The following is a 27,724-nucleotide window of genomic DNA, read 5'->3' on the forward strand; positions in this document are numbered from 1 at the left end:
ACCACCTATCTGCCAATGGGAATCAGATTTGAGTCAAACTTTTACTATATCTGAATGTAGTAAAAGTTTGAAGGTGTTCAAATATATAGTAAATACAATTTAACTCCCTGTGTAAACCAAACAGAGCTAGCCCAAAAAACTCGCAACTCAGTGGTATCTCACTGTATACTGGCTTGAAAAATTTTCTTCCTCCAAATCTTCTAGCAGGGCTGAGGTCAAGTGGGAAATTTAATCCATATCTTTTGGTCACGCAAAAACCTAGCACGCTTCCAGCTCATATCTCATGTCACTGGTATTTCGATATCTCTAATTCCTGCCTTAGCAATATTTAACTTGGGAAGTGAGCATTTTCCACCCCACTTCCATATTGTTATAGCTCATGTGCTACTGGCAGCAAAAATAATCATAACTAGATTTTGGAAAACAAAAGCTGGCACCCAACCTATGAAAAATCACTCATTGTTAGATCTGGCTAGTTTTCTAAAATTGAAAAACCCTTAAACATATGGGTAGAATGGTGTAAGAAATGACTTATTGATAAAATGCAATTTTCATGTATCTAGACAAAGTGGCCGCTAATCCATTTAATCATTTAACAAGTGTAGCACACCTCATACTAAGCTAGGGACAGCTAGTCAGGATTTAAGGCAGATGCTGAGTAGCAGCCTGGGATGAGTCAGCCAGGTCACTTTAGATCAGATCTGAGGGCTCTGCAGGTCAGTTCCCCGATACCTCCCCCTGCTCTATAAGCTTGAGCAGTTTCTAGAAGGCAGTGGGGGGGGGGAGGAGGGGATGATCTGCATACCTAAGGGATCTTGGCCAACCCCCAAGCAGGAGGTAGGGCATGCGGCAAGGACAGCCATTAAGTGTGAAGGCTGGAGTCTGGAGCCTGGGAGGGGGCCCAGAGAAGGGTCCTACCTACAGGTTGGTGCTGGACAAGGGACTCAACACTGTACCACTGTCTTCTAGGAAGGACAGCCTGAGCAGCGAAAGGCCTGAATGCAGCCACCTACCCACCTACCCACTGACCAATCAGGAAGGACAGTGTGAGTAACTTTATACCCCCTGGGCTAGATATAGGGAGAGGGCCGTCAGGTGGATAATCCAGCTAGCTCATCTAGGACGGTTTCTTAAGTTGGCAGTTTCTGGGTCCTCTTGCCCAGAGATACCTTCAGGCAGCTGGGTAAAGAGGATTAATCTGGGGTCTGAGGAGGTACACCAGAAAGCTGGAGAGGTTTTTAAAAGATACTTTTTACCCATGGACTTATACATAGTTGCTAAGAGTTTTTCCTCATGGTTAACAGTTTCCTTGGGCATTCCATACACCCCTCAACCCCATCCAAGTTCTAAACCCCTCAATAAAATCACAAAGCCAAGCTTTCAGGACTCTTTACTGTCTCCAGTGTGCATGTGTGGGAAAAAAAATGCATGTTTCCTGGTTGTGCAGAGCTGTAGGGGGACCCAAAACTCAGTGACTCCTAAGGAGGTAGTACTACACAAGCTATAAATGGTTGTAGGACCCTGTGTGGCTCCTTTAACAATGTCTACTGGAAGCTCCATTTCACTTTTATGCATGTGTATTTTTTGATCTTTGCACTCTTGTATTATGGTGCTGTTGTACTTTACAGTACATGATGCTATGTTTTCTTTTCTTACTCTATATTTGAAAACAATAATAAAGTATTGCTTAACCACTTGCCATCCAGAGGATTTACCCCCCTTCCTTACCAGACCTTTTTTTGCTGTTTGGCACTGCACTATTTCAACTGATAACTGCGCAGTCATGCAATGCTGTACCCAAATGAAATTTACGTCCTTTTTTTCACACAAATAGAGCTTTCTTTCCGTGATATTTAATCACCTGTGTACTTTTTATTTTTTTGCGCTATAAACAAAAAAAGACTGAAAATTTTGAAAAAAACCCCCCAATATTTTCTACTTTCGGCTATGAAAAATATATCGTAAACTCAAAGTTAGTCATAAATTTAAGCCAAAATGTATTCTGCTACATGTTTATGGTAAAACAAATCCCAATAAGTGTATATTGATTGCTTTGTGTGAAAGTTATAGTGTCTACAAACTATGGTATAGATATTGTAATTTATGCCATTTTTTGCTATACAGCGCTGCACTAGTTTAACTGACAATTGCGCTGTCATGCAATGCTGTACATAAATGAAATTTAGGTCATTTTTTTCACACAAATAGAGCTTTCTTTTGGTGGTATTTGATCACCTGTGTGCTTTTTATTTTTTGCGCTATAAACAAAAACAAAATTTTGAAAAAAAACAATATTTTCTCTCTCTGTCATAAAAAAATCCAAAAAACTCAAATTTCTTCATAAATGTAGGCCAAAACGTATTCTGCTACATGTTTTTGGTAAAAAAATCCCAATAAGTGTATATTGATTGCTTTGTGTGAAAGTTATAGCGTCTACAAACTATGGTATAGATCATTTGATATTTACACAGCTTTTACTTTCTGACTGCCTATCACATTTCTTGAGAGGCTAAAATACCAGGATAGCGCAAACACCCCTAAATGTCCCCTTTTCAGAAAGTAAATACCCTAAACTATCTGCTGAGAGGCATATTGAGTCCATGGAAGATTTATTTTTCTTTTCCACAACTTTTTGGATAATGACAAAAACAGTTTTTTTTTGTTTTGTTTTTTTACACAAAGTTGTCACTTAAATGATATATTGCTCACAAAAACCATGGGTATATGTGGAATTACACCCCAAAAAGACATTCTGCTACTTCTACTGAGTATGGGGATACCACATGTGTGAGACTTTTTGAGAGTCTAGTCACATACAGGAGCCTGAAATCCAATGACCACTTTGAAAGCCTGAAGGTCCGTAACTTCTTCATTTCACTTCCTCACTACCTATCACAGTTTTCGGAGGCCCTGAAATGCCAGGATAGCACCAAACCCCCCCAAACGACCCATTTTTGGAATGTAGACACTCCAAGGAATTTAAAAAGGAGGCATGGTAAGTATTTTGCAGATCTCATTTTTTCTCACAAGGTTTTGAAATATAAAAAAAGAAAAGAAAAAATATGTTTTTGTTTTCTTTCTTCATTTTCCAAAAACTTGTGGAAACAAATGAGATCTGCAAAATACTAACCATGCTTCTTATCAAACTTCTTGGGGTGTCTACTTTCTAAAAAGGGGTCATTGGGGGGGGGGGGTTGGTGCTATTCTGGCATTCCAGGGCCTCCAAAACTGTGATAGGTAGTCAGGAAGTGTAATGAGGAAATAAAGCCCTTTAAAAGCCTGACGGTGCTTATTGGATATTGGGGTCCTATACTTGGCTAGACTGCCAAAATGTCTCTCACATGTGGTACCCCCATATTCGGGAGAAGTAGCAGAATGTATTTTGTGGAGTAATTCCACATATACCCATGGCTTGTGTGAGCAATAAATTATTTAAATGACAATTTTGTGTAATTTTTTTTTTTCGTCATTTGCCAAAAACTTGTGGTAAAAAATACATTTTTCTATTGATTCAACATGCCTCTCAGCAAATAGGTTGGGGTGTCTACTTTCCAAAAAGGGGTCATTTTGGGGGGTGGGGGCATTTTATGCCCAGCATTAGATGTTTATGCCACACATCACTCACTCTTCTAACCACCTGAAGACCAAGCCTTTTCTGACACTTTTTGTTCACATTAAAAAAATCAGTAGTTTTGCTAGGAAATTAATCTGAACCCCCAAACATTATATTTTTTTTTAGAGCAGACACCCTAATGAATAAAATGGTGGGTGCTGCAATTTTTTTATCTCACATAGTACTCACACAGCGATTTTTCAAACGCACTTTTTCTGAAAAATATACACTTTTTTTAATTTTAATGCATAAAAACACAATATATTTGCCAATTATTTGTTAAGATATAAAAGATATTTTAACAAAAAACCACCTCCTAAATAAATGTGATAAACAATAACCCTTAACACAAACAACACCTTCCCCTGAAGGTGTAACAGATTTATATATGTAAAAGTGTTATAAACAAACTTTAAATAAAAACTGTGAAGTCCATCAATCAGTCCATCAAACAATTATTAACTCTCACTATCCTATAATATCAAAGTTCAAGATGTTCAGAAATTCTTCTAACGATCTCCCATGTGCATGTACCTCAAAAAAAAGGAAATAATATATAGTGCATTATCCTTTATATAATATAAACTTAATTCATCTCCCACAATCCAGTGACAAATAGTGATAATGGTGAAAAAAACGTTGAAAATAGTGAAATAATCAGTGAAAACACTGTGTGTGTGAATCACCCTTCAATCCCACACACAGAAAGATATAATTGCAAACTGGTGTGCACTTCTATTCATAGTAAGGGTACCCTTACCAACATTTCAGAAAACACATGCTTATATCAATCCAACAGCTTTCTCAGGATGAATGATCTCCACAATCCTCCCTGGATTGCTGATCCCACTGTTTCCAGGCACTTTACTCCATCCAGGGACAAAACATAAGGAACACAATAGTGTAATACCGCCAATAGTAAAATCAAATGACCTTTTTTAAAAATTATTTATGAATAGAAGTGCACACCAGTTTGCAATTATATCTTTCTGTGTGTGGGATTGAAGGGTGATTCACACACACAGTGTTTTCACTGATTATTTCACTATTTTCACCGTTTTTTTTCACCATTATCACTATTTGTCACTGGATTGTGGGAGATGAATTAAGTTTATATTATATAAAGGATAATGCACTATATATTATTTCCTTTTTTTTGAGGTACATGCACATGGGAGATCGTTAGAAGAATTTCTGAACATCTTGAACTTTGATATTATAGGATAGTGAGAGTTAATAACTGTTTGATGGACTGATTGATGGACTTCACAGTTTTTATTTAAAGTTTGTTTATAACACTTTTACATATATAAAGATATAAAAGATGATAATAAGCTGAGTAAATAGATACCAAAAATGACATGCTTTAAAATTGTGCATGCCCTGTGCAATGGTGACAAACTACATACATTTTTAATATCTATAGGCAACGCTTTAAAAGCCTTTACAAGCTATCATTTTAGATTTACAGAGGAGGTCTAGAGCGATAATTACTGCACTTGATCTGATGTTCGTGGCGATACCTCACATGCATGGTGCAACCGCTGTTTCCATACTGGCACAGGGTCAACCCTCACGACCGCAGGTGCGCGCATGTGCGGGGGGGGGGGGGGGGGGGAGAGTACTTTTTTTTTGTTATTCTGATTTATTTAATTATTTTTACACTGTCCCTTTAATTTTTTTTTTAATCACTTTTAATGCTATCACAGGGAATTCAAATACCCCCTATAACTTCAATGGGCATTGTCATATATTCTTTAAGATCGGTGTGATCAGATGCTTTCCCAATTTAAAAATGGCTCTGTTTATAACTTGCGCAACTGAAGTGATGAAATGCTTTTAGCTTCTGACTTCTTAGACTATAGAGATGATTGGCACCATTCCCATCTCCAATCAGCTCTATGATCAGCTGGCAGAAACACCGGCTGCATTCTCAGGTTTCCCCGATGGCACGGGACTGGCCGAGAAGGCCGTGGAAGGCAGCGGGGGAGGGGAGGGGGGCATTTTCTCCCGCTGCCTGTAAAAGCAATTCTGCAGCTAATTAGCCATTAGGATTGATTTTACATGAAAGCCCGTCACCGGCTGAAAAAAACAATACCAGGATGATGCCTGCAGCTGCAGGCATCACCCTGGTATAACCATTCAAAGTCCAGTGATGTGCCAGTACGTTGCTGGTCCTTGTTGGGTGTATATGCTATGTTCTTTTTTTCTTTATGCAGCCTGTGGGCTGAATGGAAAAAAAGAGAAGAAATCTCTGCCAGAGAAAAATGTGTGTGGTATGCCCACCATTAGAATACCTCCCTGCATCCACCCACTTCTAATGGTAAGCACACATGAAATGTTGCAACAAATATAAAATATATATGCCGAAGCATAGGGGCCATCCACCCACTGGCCACCCCAGGCCCCCATGCTTCAGCATATATGCTCTTTTTTTAAACTGCGGATTAAAAAAATAACATCCGACAGCGCTGCCCACACTGATTTATGTATATTCTGAGAGCAAGTTCCTGTTGCTGTCAGAATAAACAGGTCAGTGCTGCAGCTGAAAGCATTTCTGCAAACAGCAAAGGTTAACAATAAAACAGTAACAATAAAACAGTAAAAGTAGAACAATAACAAAAATGACAACAATAAAAAAACTATAACTATTTTTGGTTTTTAAAATTTAAAATTTTGGGGGGGATTTGTACTTTTTTATTTTTATTTTTTTTTAACTTCTTTTTTTTTCAAACTTTAACATTTAACATCTAAAACAGATGGTAGGGTCTCTTCAAATGTGATAGCCAGTTTCCTGACTACCTAACATCTTTCGAGACCCTGTGTAAATGTGCCCTAAACTGTGCCGTACTGTACCCTATACTAATACTCCACTAGTGTATGGTAGAGGCATAAGCAGTTCTTGACGCAGAGGCCAGGTTAGCCAGGACAGGAGGGACAACAAAAGCGGCTGTCACGCCTAATTCCATGTCTGCTACAGACACAACATCTTTTTTGGGGGTTCCGTTGGGCTGGGGTACCAGGAATGACATCAGGAAAATGCCTCTCATGCAGCCGGCTAACTGCATCTGGGTTGGGGGTTTTGGGCGCAGAACCTCCTGGATACAAAAGAGTCCTGATGATCTCTAACTGGAATTTTAAGTAGGATCCACTATGTCCAGTTGCTTTGTAAAAAACAAAAGCATTATATATAGCCAATTGAAATAAATAAACAGACACTTTTTTGTACCAGTGTCTGGCTTTTCGGGAAATTAAGTACGGCTCATCATCTGGTCGTCGAAGTCCACCCCTCCCATGTTAATGTTATAATCGTGGACATAGAGGGGCTTCTCAACAACACCAGCTGCCGTGGCAATTTGGATGGTCGTATCTGCGTGAATGGAAGACAGGAAGAAAACATCCTCTTTGTCCTTCCACTTCACTTCGAGCAATTCTTCGTTTCTCAAGCAGGCTTGTTCCCCCTTTCTAAGACAGGTATTTACAAGCCGTTGGGGGAAGCCCTGATGATTAGGTCGCACAGTGCCACATGCGCCAATTCCAAGATTGTACAAATGTCTAAATAGTGGCACGCTTGAATAAAAATTGTCCACGTATAAGTGGTACCCCATACGGAAAAGGGATGACGCCAAGTCCCAAACTATCTTGCCCTTGCTCCTCATGTAGTCTGGGCATCCGGGGGGCTCCCCACGTGACTATCTTTTCCCTCGTAAATCCGAAACTTACATGTATAGCCTGTTGCCCTCTCACAGGTCTTATACACCTTGACCTCATATCTGGCACGCTTGCTGGGGATATACTGTTTGAATGCAAGGCGGCCAGAAAAATGAATGAGGGACTCATCAATGCAGATGTTTTGATGGGGAGTATACACATCTGCAAATGTTTGGTTAAAGTGATTTACGAGGGGCAGAATTTTGTGGGGCCGGTCATATTCAGGGTCACCCAGAGGATGACTGAGTGTGTTGTCGTTGATGTGCATAAAACGCATTATCGTCTGATATCTATGCCTGGCCATGGCAGCAGAGAACACGGGCATGTGAAGAAGCAGATCGGTGGACCATTACGACTGCAATTCATTTTTCTTAGTAATGCCCATGTTGAGGGTTAGGCCCAAAAAAACTTTAAATTCGGAAACCGTAATGGGTTTCCATGTGACTGGTCTGGCAAGGTGTGAACTTGGGTTGGCGGCGAAAAATTGTCGTGCATGTAAATTGCTTTGATCCACAATCAATGCATAAAGATCATCTGTGAAAAACAGCTCACAAAAATCAAGGGCAGTATTTAAATTTGCTGTTTCCACCTGAATTCCGGGTTGGGCAGTGAATGGGGGAAGTAAGTGTGCTTCAGAATTTGTGGGCTGCCAATTGGAATTTGCAAGCACATCCAGAAGGATACTATGGGCCTGTATGCAAATTCTTGGTGGCCGCGGGACACTACTTGTGCTCGCCACCGCACCAGCTTGTACTGCACTTATGGGACTCGCCACGTCACCAAGTGATACTGCAGTGCTGGTATGTATAAGACCAGGACGTACTAGGCCGCTGGTGCTCGCCAGTTTACCAAAAGGCAGAGCGGCACTAGTACTGGCACTCTGCTGCATATGAGAGTCATCATGCGTCTGTACCACCTCAGCAACCTGGAAATGGGGTCAGGTACGCCTGATCTTAGCAGGGACCTCTTCTCCATCATCTGAGCTAACTGTCAGGGTGCCGCTGCTGTCTACAGGTTCGTATTCTGAGGCGGATTCTGTCAGTGAGTCTTCCCCTTCGCTCTCACCTGACATGTTCAGAATCCTGTAGGCCTCTTCACTAGAGTACCTTTGCTTGGACATTTTGGCCACTAAATTTACAGGTACCTAGTGCGACTCACGAGAAATACACTATAGTAATGTGAACGCTGGTATAGCGCTGATCTGATCAAAGATATTGATCCACTCAGACACTATAATAGCAATGGAGGTTTAGCGTGCAAGTGAGCATGTTCCTGGCAATCAAGGGGTTAAAAGTGATTAATGGTGTACTAGTGGGCAATCTGACGCTATCTGGGAGGGGAGCTAACTGACACTAACACTATCGGAAGTCATCAGCGACACTAATACAGTGATCAGTAAAAATCTGTTCACTGTAATCAATGGCACTGGTGACAGGGCAGTGAAGGGGTTAACTGGGGGGGGGGGTTATAAAGGGGTTAAATGTGATTACTGGTGTACTAGCGGGCAAGTCGGAAGTCGCCAGTGACACTAATACAGTGATCAGTAAGAGAGTATTGTTGTATTGGGAAAAGTGATTAACGCAGGGATTCTAGCATGTAAGATGGTTTTTATTCCTTAAAATGTGATATGTTAATTATATATTACTTTGATAATATCTGCAGAATTATTAATATTTAGATTAGTAAACTTAATGCTATATATTTGTATGCATCATTCATTTTTAAGAGTACCAGAATCTGTCTTTTTACCAGTTTTACAAGCCATTGTTACATATTTTGCTTTCCATTTAAATTGGAATTTGATTAAAAAAAACTAATGCCAGGTTATAAATGTAGCAAATTATAGCTCACAACGGCTCACCAAAATCAACATCAAAATCACCAAAATAAACAGCTCACCAAAATCTTTGAGAATGAGTGAAATTCCAAATGTGTTAGATGTTCTGCAAGTTCAGCCGGGTCCAGGTGATCAAACAGAAGAGATGTCTTTCTTATTCTGCCCCCAGTTTGCCCTCGTTGTGTCACTTGTCTTTTCCAGCCATAAGACGGGCTATAAATCAAAGCAAAACTAACACATTAATTAAATAACTAGCTAATGCCTGTAAACACCCACAGCACTGGAAAAAAACAAACACAAGTGTAAGTATAATCAAAGGGTATTATGTAATAATTTTTTTGTTTTTACAGAGAGTAGTCCCAGTATAACCATGTAGAAATACAATCCCTTTCACTCGTTTTCTGTCTATAAAGGTCAAATATTTTTTCATACTAATATAAAATACTATAATACTATAATATAGAAAATACACATTCTTGCGCACATGAGTTAAGTACCTCATGAAAAGTTAATACCTATTAATAAATCCCATGTTCCCCCTTTTAATGCTTAAAGCAGAACTTCACTCTCTCAATCAGCATTGAATATTTTAAATCCTATGCTGTTAGCATTAGTAAATAGAAGAGTATTTGATATTTACTTGTGTAACACACTGCATTGTTCCTGTTTAAAGGATGTTGATTAACAACAAGATGGTGGTGTTCCACAGTTATCTATTAACTGCTTGAGCCCCAGCCACTGCATGAAAATGTTTGCAGGGCGGCACGGCTGTGCAAAACCACGTTTTAAAACGTGGTTTTGCAAAACAGGTAGGGGGCACACGTGAGGCGCGTGCCCGCCCTACCTGTCCCGCGGGTGTCAGCAGCGGGTCTCAGCCGCCGCATCACGGCCGGTCATTACTGGCCGTTTCCCCGCGATTAGCGGTAATCGCTGACAGAGAGCAGGGCTACATTGTTTACACACAGCCCTGCTCTCTGTCAGTTGCCTGTCAGTTCCTGACAAGCTGAAGAGGGAGAGAAGAGTTTCTCTCTCCCGATCAGCCTGTCCCCGTCCAGCACACACCTCCGCCCCCTAGTAAAATACTCCCCTCACACAGTTAACCCTAAAAAATGTTAATCCCTTCCTCCCCAGTGCCATTAGTACAGTGTCAGTGGGTTTTTTTTTTCACTGATCACTGTATTGGTGCCACTGGGGATGTCAGTGACCCCAAGTCAGTTCCCCCCCAGTGTCAAAATGTCTGCCGCAGTCCTGCCATAAGTCGCTGATCGCCGCCATAAGTCGCTGATCGCCGCCATTATTAGTATAAAAAAAATAAAAATCCCAGTATCTTTCCCACCATTTGTAAACGCTATAACTTTCATGTAAACCAATTAATTTACATGTATTGGGATTTTTTTTTAGCAGAGACATGTCGCAGAATGCATTTTGGATGAAATTTGTGCCAAAATTTGATTTTGATAGCAAAAAGTCCAAAATATTGTTTTTTTTTCTCAAAATTGTCAGCCTTCTTTTTTTTATAGCGCAAAAAATTAAAGACGCACAGGCGATCAAATACCTAGAAAGCTCAATTTGTGGGAAAAAAAGGATGTAAATTTAATTTGGGTGCAGTGTTGCATGACCGCGCAATTGTCAGTTAAAGTAATGCAGCGCCGTAACACAAACCTCTTCTGTAACCGTTTCCTGACCACCCTACAGCAGAAATACTGCTACAGGGCGGCATGGGTACGCAAAATCACATATATATATATATACGTGATTCGCTCTCCCGTGGTTTTCATACCCCTCCCAGATAGCGTCAGATTGCCTGTCAATACACCAGTCATCACATTTAACTCTTGATTGCCAGGAGCACGCTCATGTACAATAAACCTCCATTGCTAGTATAGTGTCTGAACGGGTCAATATCTTTGATCAGGTCAGCACTATACCAGCGTTCACCCCGGCACCTGCCAACACCTGCGTTTAGCCCCAACGCTTACCCCCCCTTCTCCCCCAAGTGCAGTGGCATTAGGTCACTGTCACTTGATACATCGCACACAAAACCGCAGTGTTCGCAGAATCAGGCCTGATCTCTGTTAGCACTTGCCGGTAAATTTTGATGACTCTCCTATGCAGCAGAGTGCCAGTACTAGTGCCGCTCTACCTTTTGGTGAACTGGCGAGTACCAGCGGTCTAGTACATCCTGGTCTTTCACATACCTCCTTGATTTTTGGAGCTGTTTTTCACGGAATATCTGTATGCGTTGATTGTGGATCAAAGCAGTTTATATGCACAACAATTTATTGCCGCCAACCCAAATTCAAACCTTGCCAGACCATTCGCATGGAAACTCATTACGGTTTTCAAATTTACATTTTTTTTGGGCCTAACCCTCAACATAGGCATTACTAAAAGAAATGAATTGTATTGGTCCGCAGACCCGATTCATCATATGTAGAGATGAGCGAATCGAACTTGGCGAAGTGGAATTTGTTTAGAATATTAGGAAAAATTCGATTCGCGCCGAATCCGAAAATGAGCAAACTTCGGATGCACGAATCGAATTTTCCCCGATCGGCCGATTTTCATCCCTTCTACAGCCGGCAAAAAGTGTCCCTGCAGAGAGCTCCGCTATTTCTGACAGTTCTCTGACAGTTCCTTCACATTTACAGTGGTTGAAACATTGTATCTATTTGTTTCCATTTAGGATACAGATGTTTTTATTCGGAAACAAATAGATACAATGTTTCAACCGCTGTAAATGTGAAGGAACTGTCAGAGAACTGTCAGAAATAGCGGAGCTCTCTGCAGATACACTTTTTGCTGGAATGGAATTCTTCTTATTTTCATCCTACTTCTTCTTCTTCTTATTATTATTCTTCTTCATCCTCATCCTCTTCTTCTTCTTCTTCTTCTTCATCCTCATCCTCTTCTTCTTCTTCATCCTCATCCTCTTCTTCATCCTCATTCTCTTCTTCATCCTCATTCTCTTCTTCTTCATCCTCATCCTCTTTTTCTTATTCATCCTCATCCTCTTCTTCTTCTTCCTCCTCACCATCATCCTCTTCTTCTTCTTCTTCATCCTCATCCTCTTCTTCTTCTTCTTCTTCATCCTCATCTTCTTCATCCTCATCTTCTTCTTCTTCTTCTTCTTCCTCATCCTCTTCTTCTTCTTCCTCATCCTCTTCTTCTTCTTCTTCATCCTCATCCTCTTCTTCATCCTCATCCTCTTCTTCATCCTCATCCTCTTCTTCTTCTTCCTCACCATCATCCTCTTCTTCTTCATCCTCATCCTCTTCTTCATCCTCATCCTCCTCTTCTTCTTCTTCATCATCCTCATCATCCTCATCCTCTTTTTCTTCTTCTTCTTCTTCCTCACCATCATCCTCTTCTTCCTCACCCTCTTCCTCTTCCTCTTCTTCTTCTTCTTCATCCTCTTCCTCTTCTTCTTCTTCCTCTTCTTCTTCTTCTTCTTCTTCTTCTTCTTCTTCTTCTTCTTCTTCTTCATCCTCTTCCTCTTCTTCTTCTTCCTCATCTTCTTCTTCTTCTTCTTCTTCTTCTTCATCCTCATCCTCTTCTTCTTCTTCTTCTTCTTCATCCTCTTCTTCTTCTTCTTCATCCTCTTCTTCATCCTCTTCTTCTTCTTCTTCTTCATCCTCTTCTTCTTCTTCATCCTCTTCTTCTTCTTCATCCTCTTCTTCTTCTTCTTCTTCCTCATCCTCTTCTTCATCTTCATCCTCATCCTCTTCTTCTTCTTCTTCATCCTCTTCTTCTTCTTCTTCTTCTTCTTCTTCATCCTCATCTTCTTCTTCTTCATCCTCATCTTCTTCTTCTTCATCCTCATCCTCTTCTTCTTCTTCCTCATCTTCTTCTTCTTCCTCATCTTCTTCTTCTTATTCTTCCTCATCTTCTTCTTCTTCTTCTTCATCCTCATCTTCTTCTTCTTCATCCTCATCTTCTTCTTCTTCATCCTCATCCTCTTCTTCTTCTTCTTCTTCTTCTTCTTCTTCTTCTTCTTCTTCCTCATCCTCATCCTCTTCTTCTTCTTCATCCTCATCCTCTTCTTCTTCTTCTTCTTCTTCATCCTCATCCTCTTCTTCTTCAATTGAAGCTGCTTCTGCTCCGCCACTCTGCCATTGGACTCTTGATAGTCGTCTCCCCACACTGCTGCTGGGGGGACTTTTTAACATAGGCCTCTGTATGGCCTTCAATTTAAGCTGCTTACGCTTCGCCACTCTGCCATGGGCCCCTGTACCACCTCCTCATGCTGCTGCCAGGTCCAGAGTGTGTCATGGGTCCCTGTACGGCCTCCCATTGCTGCTGTCTCCATCGCCACACTCTGCCATGTGCCACTTTCAGGTCTCCTCACACTGCTGGTGGGTTCCATTTTGTCATAGGGTGCTGTATGGCCTCCCATTGCTGCTGCCTCCACCACCACACTGTGGCTCCACACTCTGGTTTTGGCCCCGTGACTGCCCAAATGAGTGAAGTGTGCTGTGATTCTAAGATCGACAGTATTATTTCTCTTCCCCAGCAGACTCCAAGGGCATTTAAATTAAAGGTACAGTGTTCTGCACTAATATAAAGGCTCTCTGAAGCCTAGAAACCCTTTTAATAAGTTAAATTCGCAGCGAATAAATTCGCATTGAATCAAATTTATTCCGCAAATTCGGCGAATCAGCCGAATCGAATTTTTGAATAATTCGCTCATCTCTAATCATATGCTGTGTTCTCTGCTGCCATGGCCAGGCATAGATATGAGAGTATAATGTGTTTTATGCATTTCAGCGACAATACACTCTGTCATCCTCAGGGTAACCCTGAATTTGACCGGCTCCACAACATTCAGCTCCTCGCAAATCACCTTAACCTAAAATTTGCAGATGTCTATACTCCCCAGTAAAACATCTGCATTGAGGAATCCCTTATTAATTTTTCTGGCGCCTTGCATTCAAACAATTTCTCCCCAGCAAGCGTGCCAGATATGGGGTCAAGATGTAGAAGACCTGTGAGAGGATAACAGGCTATACTTATAAGTTTCGGATTTATGAGGGAAAAGATAGTCACGTGGAGCCCGCCCGGATGCTCAGACTACATGGGGAGCAGTGGCAAGATAGTTTGGGACTTGGTGTCATCATTTCTCCATATGGGGTACCACTTATACGTGGACAATTTTTATTCAAGCGTGCCACTATTTAGACATTTATTCAATCTTGGAACTGGCACTTGTGGCAAAGTGTGACCTAATGTGTGCCCACCATTAGAAGTGGGTGGATGCAGGGCGGAATATTGTAATGGTGGGCATACCACACACTTTTTCTGGCAGAGATTTCTTCTCATTTTTTCATTCAGTCCACAGGCTGCATACAAAAAAAAAAAGAACATAGCATATATAACCAACAAGGACCAGCAATGTACTGGTACATCACTGGATTTGAATGGTTATACCAGGATGATGCCTACAGCTGCAGGCATCATCCTGGTATTGTTTTTTTCAGCCGGTGATCGGCTTTCATGTAAAAGCAATCCTAGTGGCTAATTAGCTGCAAGATTGCTTTTACAAGCAGTGGGAGATGATGTCCCCCCTCCCCCGCTGCCTTCCACGGCCTTCTCGGGCAGTCCTGTGCCATCAGGGGAACCTGAGAATGCAGCCAGTGTTTCTGCCAGCTGACCATAAAGCTGATTGGAGACCATCTCTATAGTCTAAGAATTTGGAAGCTAGAAGCATTTCATCACTTCAGTTTCGCAGGATATAAACAGCGCCATTTGTACATTGGGAAAGCATCTGATCACACCGATTTTGGTTTGATTAGATAATGTAAGGACAGAGGAGATATCTAGAGTCTGATAGACCCCAGATTTCTAAAAAAAGAATATGACAATGCCCATTGAAGTTATAGGGGTTATTTGCATTCCCTGTTATAGCATTAAAAGTGATAAAAAAAAAAGTACAATGTAAAAATAATAAAAAAAAATCAAAATAACTAAAAAAAAAAAAAAAAAAAAAAAAAATTGCCCCTCCCATGCGCGCACACCTGTGTGCACAAGCCTTGACCCTCTGCCGTTATGTAAACAGCGGTTGCACCATGCATGTGAGGTATTGCCGTGAACATCAGATCAAGGGCAGTAATTCTAACACTAGACCTCCTCTGTAAATCTAAAATGGTGGCTTTGAAAGGCTTTTAAAGCGCTGCCTATGGATATTAAAAATGTTTGCAGTTTGTCGCCATTGCACGGGGCATGTGCAGTTTTAAAGCATGTCATGTTTGGTATCTATTTACTCGGCATACCATTATCTTTTATATTTTACAAAACAATTGGCCAATATATTGTGTTTTTGTGCATTAAAAGTAAAAAAAGTGTATTTTTTTAAAAAAATTGCTTTGCAAAAGCGAGTACTATGTGCCATAAAAAATTGTAGTACCCACCATTTTATTCACTAGGGTGTCTGCTTTAAAAAATATATAATGTTTGGGGGTTTAAATTAATTTCCTAGCAAAAAATAGATTTTTTTCATGTGAATGAAAAGTGAATGATGTGTGGCATAAACTTCTAATGCTGGGAGTAAAACGCCCCCACCCCCCAAAATGACCCCTTTTTGGAAAGTAGTCACCCCAAACTATTTGCTGAGAGGAATGTTGAATCAATAGGAGAATTAATTTTTTTACCACAAGTTTTTGGAAAATGAAAAAAATAAATATATATATTTTTTTTTCACAAAATTGTCACTTAAATGATTTACTGCTCACACATGCCATGGTTATATGTGGAATTACTCCCCAAAATACATTTTGCTACTTCTCCCGAGTATGGGGGTACCACATGTGAGAGAGTTTTTGGCAGTCTAGCCAAGTACAAGACCCCAAAATCCTATAAGCACCTTCAGGCTTTTAAAGGGCTTTATTTCCTCATTACACTTCCAGACTACCTATCACAGTTTCGGAGGCCCTGAAATGCCAGGATAGCACCTAACCCCCCAAATTACCCCTTTTTGGAAAGTAGACACCCCAAGGAATTTGATAAAAAGCATGGTAAGTATTTTGCAGATTTCATTTGTTGCCACAAGTTTTTGGAAAATGAAGAAAAAAAACAAACATATTTTTTCTATTTTTTTTATATTTCAAAACCTTGTGATAAAAAATGAGATCTGCAAAATACTCACCATGCCTCTTTTTAAATTCTTTGGGGTGTCTACTTTCCAGAAAGGGGTCATTGGGGGGGGGGGTTGGGGCTATCCTGGCATGTCAGGGCCTTCGAAACTGTGATAGGTAGTGAGGAAGTGTAATGAGGAAGTTACGCACCTTCAGGCTTTAAAAGTGGTCATTGGATTGCTGGCTCCTGTATGTGGCTAGCTCCCAAAAAGTCTCACACATGTGGTATCCCCATACTCAGTAGAAGTAGCAGAATGTCCTTTGGGGTGTAATTCCACATATACCCATGGCTTGTGCGAGAAATAAATCATTGAAATGACAACTTTGTGTAAAAAAAAAAAAAAAAAAGTTTTTGTCATTTTCCAGAAACTTGTGGAAAAAAAATAAATCTTCCATGGACTCAATATGCCTCTCAGCAGATAGCTTAGGGTGTCTAATTTCCGAAAAGTGGTCATTTGAGGGTGTTTGTACTATCCTGGTATTTTAGCACCTCAAGAAATGTGATGGGCAGTCAGAAAGTAAAAGCTATGTAAATGCCATTATCTATACCATAGTTTGTAGACGCTATAACTTTCACACAAAGCAATCAATATACACTTATTGGGATTTTTTTTTACCAAAAACATGTAGCAGAATACATTTTGGCCTAAATTTATAACTAACTTTGAGTTTACTATATATTTTTTATAGCTGAAAGTAAAAAATATTGTTTTTCTTCAAAATATTTGGTCTTTTTTTGTTTATAGCGTGAAAAATAAAAAGCGCACAGGTGATCAAATACCACTGAAAGAAAGCTCTATTTGTGTGAAAAAAAGGACGTAAATTTCGTTTAGGTGCAGCATTGCATGACCGCACAATTATCAGTTGAATTAGTGCAGCGCCGAGTAGCAAAAAGAGGCCTGGTCATTAAGGGGGGTAAATCCTCAGGAGCTCAAGTGGTTAAAGACCTGAGTATAGTAAGGTATTGTTGAAATTTTATGCTGAAGACAGGACTGCTGTGCATGGACAGGCTGAAAGGAGACTACATTTCCCAGAGGAGCCATATAAGCTATATAACCAAAAGCCCAGGAACTTACTGGAGGGAGGAGAAAGACTGTGTGAGAGGGAGGACATGTGCTGGACACTGGTGTGGGACTCAGAGAGCCCAGGCTGGATCAGGTTGCATCAGAGAGCTTGAAGGAAGGACTACAGATCACTGGCATTATTGGCAAGCAGGAGAGCTGACCTTGCAGGGAGACAGATCATGGTATTTTTCCCCCGCTATCGTTCTGTTCTAGAGGGACCAAGTGGACAAGGGGTGCCCCCAACCAAGAGACTGTTCTTTACTCTGCTAAGACTACAGACTTGGTGAGAGGGTTCCACAACCCAAATTGTCTTCAATTACCAAATATCTAGCTGTTTTCTGAGTCCTATCAGTGTAGCACTACCCCTTTAGGAGTTGCTAAGTTTTGGCCCCCCCTAGAGCGCTGCACAGCCAGGCAGCATGCATTTTCTTCCACACTGGAGTCAGTAAATAGTCCTTGAGCTTGGTTTTGTTGTTTTATTAGGGGTTAACAACTTGGACGGGGTCTAGAGGTATATGGGACGCCCAGGGAAATTAAACTTCAGGACAACTTATAGCAACTATGTATAAAATATGGACAAAAACAGTCTCTCCTCTAAGAGAATCCAAAGCTCAGAATCCAGATGACTCCTCCTCTTCATCAAGCTGTCTGAAGGTATTCCCTGGGTAAGGGGGTCCAAGAACTGTAGATTGAGAACAGGCTCAGATGAAGTTGGGTATTGCACCTGTCTACCCTCTCCCCTTATCTGGGCCAGGGGGTGCAAGAGTACTCACACTGTCCTTTCTTGTCAGCTTGGTGGGTTGGTGACTGCCTTTAGGTCTTTTGCTGGGCTGGCTCCTTCCCTGCTGTTTAGGACATCCCCCCTAGGAGACAGTGGCACAGTGGAGATCCTCTTCTTCACCAACTGCCCATAGGTAGGCCCCCTCCCTGGGGCCCCCTCCCAGGCTCCAAACTCCATCTCCTCTCAGTCCATTTTCCACCTGGCACTCTAACCCTGCTGCATAGGCTCTGACGCTTTTGAGGGTTGCCCTGGACACCAGTCCCAGCCTCCCACCAGGGGACTGGCCAGGGTCCCTTAAACATGCAGATCAGAGCCTCCTCCCCTCCTCCACCTTCCTCCAGTAATCTCTCTAAGTTTCTGGAATGGTGGGTGGGCTTCAGAAGCCACGACCTGTCAAAGCCTCTCAGCCTGTCCCGTGGTGAACTCCTGCACCACTCACAGGCTGACCCATCCCAGGCTGCCATTCAGCCTCTGCCCAAAAGGAAAACCATAACAGCTATCTGGCTAATCTGGAGGGTGTTACACCAGTGCAGTACACTTTGCATCACAGTCTACTACTTGAAACACAGGCTTCTTAGCCCAATTCAGTACTGGGGCCTATAGCTTCAGTGACCCTGCATTACTTTGTACGCAGGACTACTCCTGCAGCACACTGAGGATAGTGACACTGTTAATACCTCATTCCAACATATTATAGCCATAAAGGAACTTGCTTCATCAAGCCAATTCAATACCTATTGGAATACAAATTCTATTAGAGTCTACTCCTGCCTCTTCCTCATCTAACCTGATCCTTACTGTCACCTACTTCCACTAAGGGGCCTTTTTTGTAGTTCTGCTACCATCAGTCTTGCTCTAAAGCAAAAAGGGCCTTAACCTTAATGTGCACCAACTGGGCCCTAACAAACTCGTAGAAGAATTGTTTTCTTTTATGTTCTGGGGTGATATTAAAGTGGAAATTGGCATCTGTATATTCACCTTCTGAGGTAAACCCTATTTCCAGACATTGAGAACCCAAAAGTGAGTTAGGTTAGTGCAAATTCTTGATAGCTTATTTCAGCTCATTTTTGGGAAAGATATCTCAGTGCAGAGATTGATGTTTAAACTCTGGTCTTGCAAGACATTTTGGGTTTGTTCTAAAGTGGTACTATGTTTGATCATTTGGCTGAGCCTTGCAGAGTGTATAACTGCTGTACACGCTTACTGTTGTTTCTTTTGTGCTTGTACTATTTCTTCTACTGTGATCTGAATACAATCAAAATATTAAAACTATGTGATTACTTTGTGTTCCAGGGCTGGGAGATTCTCCTGGTCAAGGTTTTATGGTAGTGTCAGCAAGGGCTGTGCTTACAGATCAGGCTCAGAACAGACAAGGAACCCAAAAATATTCAGCGGCTCTTAAGGGGGTAGCACTACACTTGTTTTAATCTTTCCTTTTACATTTTTTCACTTTCTGGTTTCCAGGCATACATTACATACATTACAGGAGTCTTCAGGAGAGGAGGAGGGTGGACGGGGTTATCTCAGCTAAGCACACCCACCTGCCTGCATGCCTGAGCTAAGGGCAGAGGAAATCCAGGAAGTAAATGCTACATGAAAGATCTTGATACTTAAGATGGCCATGGTCGAAAATGCCAGGGGGAGTTTTTCAAAGTGATTTCCCAGAAAAATAAAACATGGATGAATGGGGGAGTTTGTTTTGAATATTAAAAATGAATTCAATAGCGTTTTGGTTTGTGGTGCTTTTAATACCGAGATATTGCCCCTATCCACAATGGGAGACTAAGGGCTCAGATGAGCTGTTGCACCTGGAATTTCTTCTGTATATTTATTAACAAATATGTTGCACTGCATAGATGAGAAAAAGTAGGAATAAGTAAGGAAAGACCTTGTTTACTCACAAACTGAGACAGCTCATTCTGAAAAGGTTCCAAGCCAGAAGTGACCGAGGTGAGCAGAGAAGTGCTACTAGAATGGAATTAATTGTTGTTGGCAAAAGCAGCAATAGGAAGTCGTTTTCTCCAGGCTGAAAAGATGCACACTCTACATAGAAAATTGTATCAGAGCTCAGTTTCCTTTGCTTTAACCAATGTAAGATAGTGGCGGTAAATTTAGAACCGCAAACATATACAGATTTTAGGAGGTGCTAAGCGATCCCTCTATAAATTCAAAATCACAATTCCAAAGTGTAATAATAAAGTTCATAAAAGTCTCATAATAGTCCACTGCAATATATAATAATGCTCTTATTGTGTTTTAAGGATAAATATCCCACAGGAATAACCAGGCTGGTGTTTAAATCACACTCCACTCCACCACTTATTGCGATTCACAACTCCCAGTATTTGATCTCACTCACCAGACAACTATGCCTTGCATGTAATATGATCATCATAAAGTGCTTTGGCTAGAAAAGTTATCCCTGCATCTGCCAGGAAAAATTGATTCTGAGCAGCGATGAACTTTTCCTTACATAAGCAAGGCTATGAGGAGGACTCAGAGCTACTTTTTCACATTCATATTCATATTTTATTCATATAAAATTTAAACATACATTTTTACAATAAATTAGCTCACTCTTTTAAAGGGGTCCTATTGCTTTCACTATTCTACCATAAACAAAATTCATCAGCCGTTAATCATAATTTAATAAAAAAACCCATAAATAATATATTCCCAAACAAAAATGTTTCACTAAAAAGCAAAACAAAATAAACTTACCAGAATAAACTCAAATATTAAACCAAAAATACACATAATAGCCTACAAATATCTCCATTCAATGTTAGTACTCAATAACCTCTTAGCTGTCCCCCTAATAATCACTAAAGAAGCAGTTGATATCCACTTCTACATTTAAACCCCCTGGACTGAGGGATTTTAAATCAAAGATTCATTTAGTTTCCTTCCTGGAGAGGTCCCTAACAATACTGGAACCCCTCCAGGAGGGATAGATTTTATCAATCCCCCAAAACTTCAAACTTGATGGATCCCTTCCATGCAGACATGTTTCTGCCACGAGGCAAACTGTCAGGAATGGACTTGCCAATGGTGATGGGACTCACCTGCCTTGTGGGCTGCAGTACCAAGGCTGGCCAGCGGGTGCTATCAGCAGCCAGAATCTCACTCCTGCAATCAGGCCATCACCTGAGGCTGATTGCAGGAGGTGTATTTAAGCAGGACCAGGCCTGTGATCAGTGCCTTGGTATGGTTTCCCATGAGCCCCTGTACCTGGTATCCTGTGTTCCTGTTCCTCTGCCTATCTTCTGTTGCCGACCTCTGCATTGTTGCTGTTGCTGCCCGCGAGTTACTGAACCCGGCTTGTGACCCTGACCATTCTTTGCCTGCTCCTTCGGTACCTCGCTGCTCGCACGTTGCTGACCTGGCCTGCCTGACTACGCCTTACGCTACCCAGACGATCCATCCATCCATCCTGCACGGATCCAGCCATCCCTGCTCACACCTTCTGCCTCTTCACATCGGTATATACCTCTGGTGGATCCCTCTACCACGAGCAGGTGTACTCAGGGGCCGCGACCTGGTTCCTGTCTGCTCCAAGTCCATCCCCACCATCAGGGGCCCTCGGGAATAAGCAGACTGGGACTTGGACTCTGCGCCCTGGGGAATCCTGTCCTGAGGACTGCTAGAGGTATCACCAGACGGTCGTTAACAGAACCGTATGGCCGGCCTGACCATTCCACCTCTCCAGCCCTGACTACGCCTGTGTTCCTGCACATACTAAGATTAGTGGAAGGTTGGTTTGTTTACTGTGCGTTGTATATTTGGGTGGCTAATAATAAATTGTATTGTTATTATATCATTCCTGAAGCCTGTTACTTCCCTGTGTCAGTCCACACATTTCTGGTCATACCCGGATCCCTGACACAAACAAGGCATTCGCCTTGGGCGTCAGTTTACAGGGGGGTGGTGGCACCCCCCAGGCAGAAGGGACACTGTGTCAGCTGCAGGGCCGCCATAGGTTTGGGTACAGCCAAGCCGACACACAAGTAGGGTCACCCGGACAGGCGGATCCCCAATGTGTGCTGGGAGCACGTGAGGGCAAGGGACCACTGTCATTGTGCACCGGGATGTGCAGGATGGCCAGGAGGTGCCAGTGGAGGGTCTGTGGAGGAAGAAGAAAAAGAGGACAAGGTCAGGGTGGAGGAGTCCCCAGCTCTTTTGCCGCTGCCATCGGAGATCCTGGGGGAGATGGTACACAGGCACCCCCCATGGAGTGATCCTGACACCATCTGGAGGAGCCGCTGCTGGACAGGGAAGAGCTTTGAGGAGTGTTGCTTCCCCACTCCTGTCTCACTGTCCCCCTCCACACACACTGCCCTCATCTGTCACACTTCCCTCCCCTTGTCCCATTGCCCCCCATCCTTCATTCTGCCCCCTGTCACATTGCCCCCACCTGTAACGCTGCCTCACACCTTTTCCACTGCCCCCTCCTTTCCTGCTGCCCCACACCTGTTCCACTCCTCCCCTCGTGTCCCACTGTCCCCCACATGTCCTCCTATCCCCATTTCTCTTACTGCCCCTCACCTGTCCTGTTGTGCTCCTCCTGTCCCACTGCCCCTCACCTGTCCTGTTGCTCTCCTTCTGTTCCACTGCCCCTCACCTGTCCTGCTGCGCTTCTCCTGTCCCACTGCCCCTCACCTGTTCCACTGCCCCCTCCTGTCCTTTCTCCCCCAACAATGCTGCCCTCCACCTGTCCCTCTGCCTCCCCACCCATCATGCTGTCCCCTGCCATGCTGCTCTGTCATACTGCCCCCACCCATCATGCTGCCCCCCATCATGCTGTCCTTCCCCTGTCATGCTGCCTCCCTCTTGTCCTGCTACTCCCCATTTTTCCCGATGGCCTACTCCTGGCAAAATGCTCCCCTGTCATGTTGCCCCCCTCCTGTCCTGTGGCCCCCCATCACCCTGCTCCCCTCCTGTTCTGCTGCCTCCCTCCTGTCATGCGGCCCCCCATCATGCTGCCGCCTCCTGTCCTGCAGCCCCCTTATCACGTGCCCCCCCATGTCACACTGCCCTCCATCATGCTCCTGTCCTGAAGAGGTGGATCTTAAACAGGAAGGGATAGAACAAATTTAGATGGGGGGTGCCCAATTTTGGTCTTGCCTAGGGCAGCACAAAACCAAAATATACCACTGATTCCATGACTTGCCTAAAGTGTAATGGCCTACTATGTTGTCAATACCCAATCAAAATATTCTGTATATGTTACAAAATAAAATTCTTCAGAGGACATTTCGGGTGGCCCATGTATTGTAAGCCGCAAGGACATTGCAAAACATAAACCATGTGTGTTGTTACAAGTGATAAACTTTGAGGTCTTGTATTTTTTATTCAGAGTTTATTACAGGTTTGAGAGAGTGAAGAATTTAGATAGGAAAATGGTGATTATTATTATTTATTACTTATTATTTTGTATGATATTTATTTATTGGTAATAGTATGATTAACATCTGATATGTTATGTTTTGTGTTTGGTAGAATAGGGAATGGGGCCCTTTAACAGACTGAGCTGATTTATTGAACATTTATATTTAGATTTTATCAGTTTTTTGCTATGATATCTACCTTCAGTGAATGTCAAAAAGCCGCTTTGGGTCTTTCCCATAGGCTTGCTTATGTAAGGAAAAGTTCACCAATACACAGAACCAATTATGTCTGACAGATGCAGAGTTAGCTTTTTCAGCGGGAGGTCTATAATGTTGTTTCCACGCTGTGCGATCTGGCCCTTAGAAGAAGTCAGTATGATGAATCCTATCAGGGTGCTCCTGCATGACAACTGGAAGTGACGTCACACACAAGCCGGAAGAGATGTGATGGCAGTGGAGCATGGGAGGATTGGGTGAGACTCCGGGGAGCCAACACAATGACGGGTAGTGTAGTTGACAGTTACAGATTCCTGCTTTACATTGGATGTATGATTTGATGGGTGTTTATTTGCTTTTGTGAGTAAAATTTTATGGGAAGCTGAATACATTTTAAATAGTTAACCACTTCCCGACCGGCCATTGTATATAAACGGCCGGACGGTGGCATTGCAGGGTCGGGTGGCCATTTATAAACGGCCTCCCCGCACCCTGCTTGTGCACGCTCCCCGGGAGTGCGCAGCACCGCGATCCGGTGCCCACTGTGTCCGGAGGATCCTTTTTGCTTCAGCAGGGGAAAACATTGTTCCTGGTTCCCCAAGAGGCAATTGGATATACCCTAATATAAACTTTACTATTAATATCAGTATCCAGTTATATATTTTTGTATCTAGGAAAAGATCCAGGCCTTTTTTTTAAATAATCTACTGAGCTGGCCAGAACCAGCACTCGAGGGAGTCTATTCTACATTTTCACAGCTCTTACTGTGAAGAACTCTCTGTATTTGAAAGTTATATCTTTTTTTCTTCAGATGTAAAGAGTGCCCCCTTGTGATACCCCCTGTGATGACCTTAAAGTGAATAACTCTACACCAAGTTCACTATATGGACTATATATATACAGTTGTGTCCAAAATTATTCAACCCCCAATGCTGTAAAGGGGTTTAGGGACTATAGTGTACATTTGGAATTGTATTCAGAATCAAATCCTACAAGGACGTTGTAACTACCCAAATGCAACTAAAATGACATCAATTGTTTATGTAATACAGTAGTAAATGGTTCTTATGTGGTTTCTTCATTGCCACAATTATTCAACCCCTTAAAGACTACCACTCTGAAGAACAGAGGTTCATACAGGTGCTTTCCATCAGGTATTGAAAACACCTGTGGATGTCACCGAGCAGCAATCAAGCATAATAAGCACCAATTAGGCAGCTTTAAAATGACTGTGATACTCAGCTCCTTCTAGACATTTACTGGTGTGGTTACAAACATGGTGAAGGCAAGAGAATGGTCCAGGAAGACAAGAGAAGAGGTGATTTCTCTTCACAGGAAGGGCAATGGCTATAAGAAGATTGCAAAGATGTTAAACATACCAAGAGACACCTTAGGAAGCATCATTCGCAAATTCAAGGCAAAGGGCACTGTTGAAACGCTACCTGGTCGTGGCAGAAAGAAGATGCTGACTTCGACTGCTGTGCGCTACCTGAAGCGTAGAGTGGAGAGAAGTCCCCGTGTGACTGCTGAGGAACTGAGAAAAGATTTGTCAGATGTGGGTACAGAAGTTTCAGCCCAGACAATAAGACGCACACTGCGTAATGAAGGCCTCCGTGCCAGAACTCCCAGGCGTACCCCCTTGCTGTCTCCAAAGAATAAGAAGAGTCGACTGCAGTATGCCAAAAGCCATGTGGACAAACCACAAAAGTTGTGGGATAGTGTTCTGTGGACTGATGAAACAAAATTAGAACTGTTTGGGCCCATGGATCAACGCTATGTTTGGAGGAGGAAGAACAAGGCCTATGATGAAAAGAACACCTTGCCTACTGTGAAGCATGGTGGAGGGTCAATCATGCTTTGGGGCTGTTTTGCTTCTGCAGGTACAGGGAAGCTTCAGCGTGTGCAAGGTACCATGAATTCTCTTCAGTACCAGGAGATATTGGATGGAAACGTGATGCAGTCCGTCACACACCTGAGGCTTGGGAGACGTTGGACCTTTCAACAGGACAATGATCCCAAGCATACCTCCAAGTCCACTAGAGCATGGTTGCAGAGGAAAGGCTGGAACATTTTGGAGTGGCCATCGCAGTCACCAGACTTAAATCCGATTGAGAACCTCTGGTGGGACTTAAAGAAAGCAGTTGCAGTGCGCAAGCCTAAGAATGTGACTGAACTGGAGGCCTTTGCCCATGAAGAATGGGCGAAGATACCCGTAGATCGCTGCAAGACACTTGTGTCAAGCTATGCTTCACGTTTAAAAGCTGTTATAACTGTAAAAGGATGCTGTACTAAGTACTAAGATTGAATGTCACTTGGGGGTTGAATAAAACTGATAATGCTGTGAGCACAGAAAAGACATTTGTGGTTATTTCATTATAACTGTTATGTTATATTTGTCTGACCTACAAGTGCCTCTTTAATGTAAATGTAAGCAAGATGACTGAATGATCAAAAGCAATGTCAAACTGGCCAAAACACTCAATTTCAGTGGGGGTTGAATAATTTTGGACACAACTGTATATATATATATATATATATATATATTGGCAGTGCAGTATCCTGAAACTGTGGAAATCATGATGGTGACCCAGGATTCTCAACCATACAGGTTGAGGGGCTCCAGGCAGTTCCGATAATACAGAGGAAACTGTTTTATTGGTTTCCTCTTTGGTTTGTAAAGCCTGTTTTGGGACCCGTAGCCTGGAGATTTCTAAGAGATTTGGGAGGGACAAAATCTCCAATCCTGGGTCCATGTTTTGAGAGCAGCCAGCGCATTGATTGCACAGGTGTGTGCAGGCCTTTTTGTGGAGGCCATGATTCTGGGCTCCACCCCGGCAGACAGGAGTCAGGAGGGCTCCATGCCTTGGAGTCGGGAGGGCTTCACCAAGGAGAGGTGGAAGCCAGACTAGCTGTGTGCTAGAGGTTTGCTGTGTACAAAGCAACCTTTTGGAAGGAGTCTGTAGGAGACAGACATAAAGCGGTATACCTGAGAGAGCCAGAAGGCTGAAATTTGTTGCATTTGTGTGATGGTGAATACCCCTGCGTGGGAAGCATTTTTGTTATTGAATTTTCTTTAAATAAAATTGGGCAAAAAGGCCCTTAAAAAGAAGCAAGTTGCTGTGTGCTTTAAAAAAAAGCTCTGCCATCTGAAGCGAGTTCCCATAAATATATATATATATATATAATGATCACATCCCCCTTAACAAGGGGCAGAATTGGAGATCCCTGCAAAAGAAGTAAGTTCAACAGTTATATGAACTGTGTTTATGTGCAATGGACAGCACAATTTGTGTGTGCAGGTGAGGAGAACCTGCAAGAACAAAGTAACCTGACTGTGCAAAAGTGTTGTGAAGTGACTGTGAAGATGGGGAGGTCAAAACTCAAAAAAGAAGCAAGGATTGCTGAAATGAGAGACAGAATCCTGTGGCTGGAGGGGTTATACCCAGAACGAGCCCCATCCATGTCTGAACAGAGGTTGCCACAGTGGGAAACTCCAAAAAAAAAACCTCCTGCGCTTAAGTGAATCCTATCCTTCAAAAGCTGCCGACACCGAACTTATACCCAAGTAAGTGAATGATCAATTAAAATAAATAGTGTAGCGCTAATAATACTAACAAATTACGTGTTAAAATGCACAAACTCTATATACATCCCCTACATATATATATCCAAGGTGATAAATCAATACATAAATAATAAAATAGTTGTGTCATACGTGAATTCCCTCACAGGAAATATTTAGTGAAAAAAGTGACAAACACACTCCTATTTGCACATTGTGAAACAATATGTATACTGGTGCACAAAATTAGTGAACAAATAATCAATTCAAAAAGTCCAAAATGATATAATAATAGTAATACGATAATTTGTGATGATCCTCACACTTCACTCTTCATGCAAGAATATATAATGTGCCGTATACGTGGTACACATCTGCCAATCCTTTACCAGCCAAAATACCCTATCAACTCCTTCATTAGAC

The 27,724-nt window shown here is 42.3% G+C and overlaps 1 protein-coding gene across 2 annotated transcripts in view; it reads right to left on the minus strand.

The window, feature by feature from the left end:
• RASGRP2 (RAS guanyl releasing protein 2) overlaps positions 1–27,724 on the minus strand; it is an 890,649-nt gene that overhangs the window by 329,513 nt on the left and 533,412 nt on the right. For both annotated transcript variants that reach the window (XM_089681654.1, XM_089681653.1), the window contains exon 6: positions 9,224–9,374. In XM_089681654.1, coding sequence (XP_089537780.1) covers positions 9,224–9,374 — 151 coding nt within the window. The remainder of the gene's footprint in view (positions 1–9,223; positions 9,375–27,724) is intronic.

This window comes from Staurois parvus, unplaced genomic scaffold (assembly GCF_062004578.1).
Source record: "Staurois parvus isolate SC_StPar_1 unplaced genomic scaffold, SC_StPar_1.0 ptg000275l, whole genome shotgun sequence".
Classification (NCBI taxonomy): Eukaryota; Metazoa; Chordata; class Amphibia; order Anura; family Ranidae; genus Staurois; species Staurois parvus.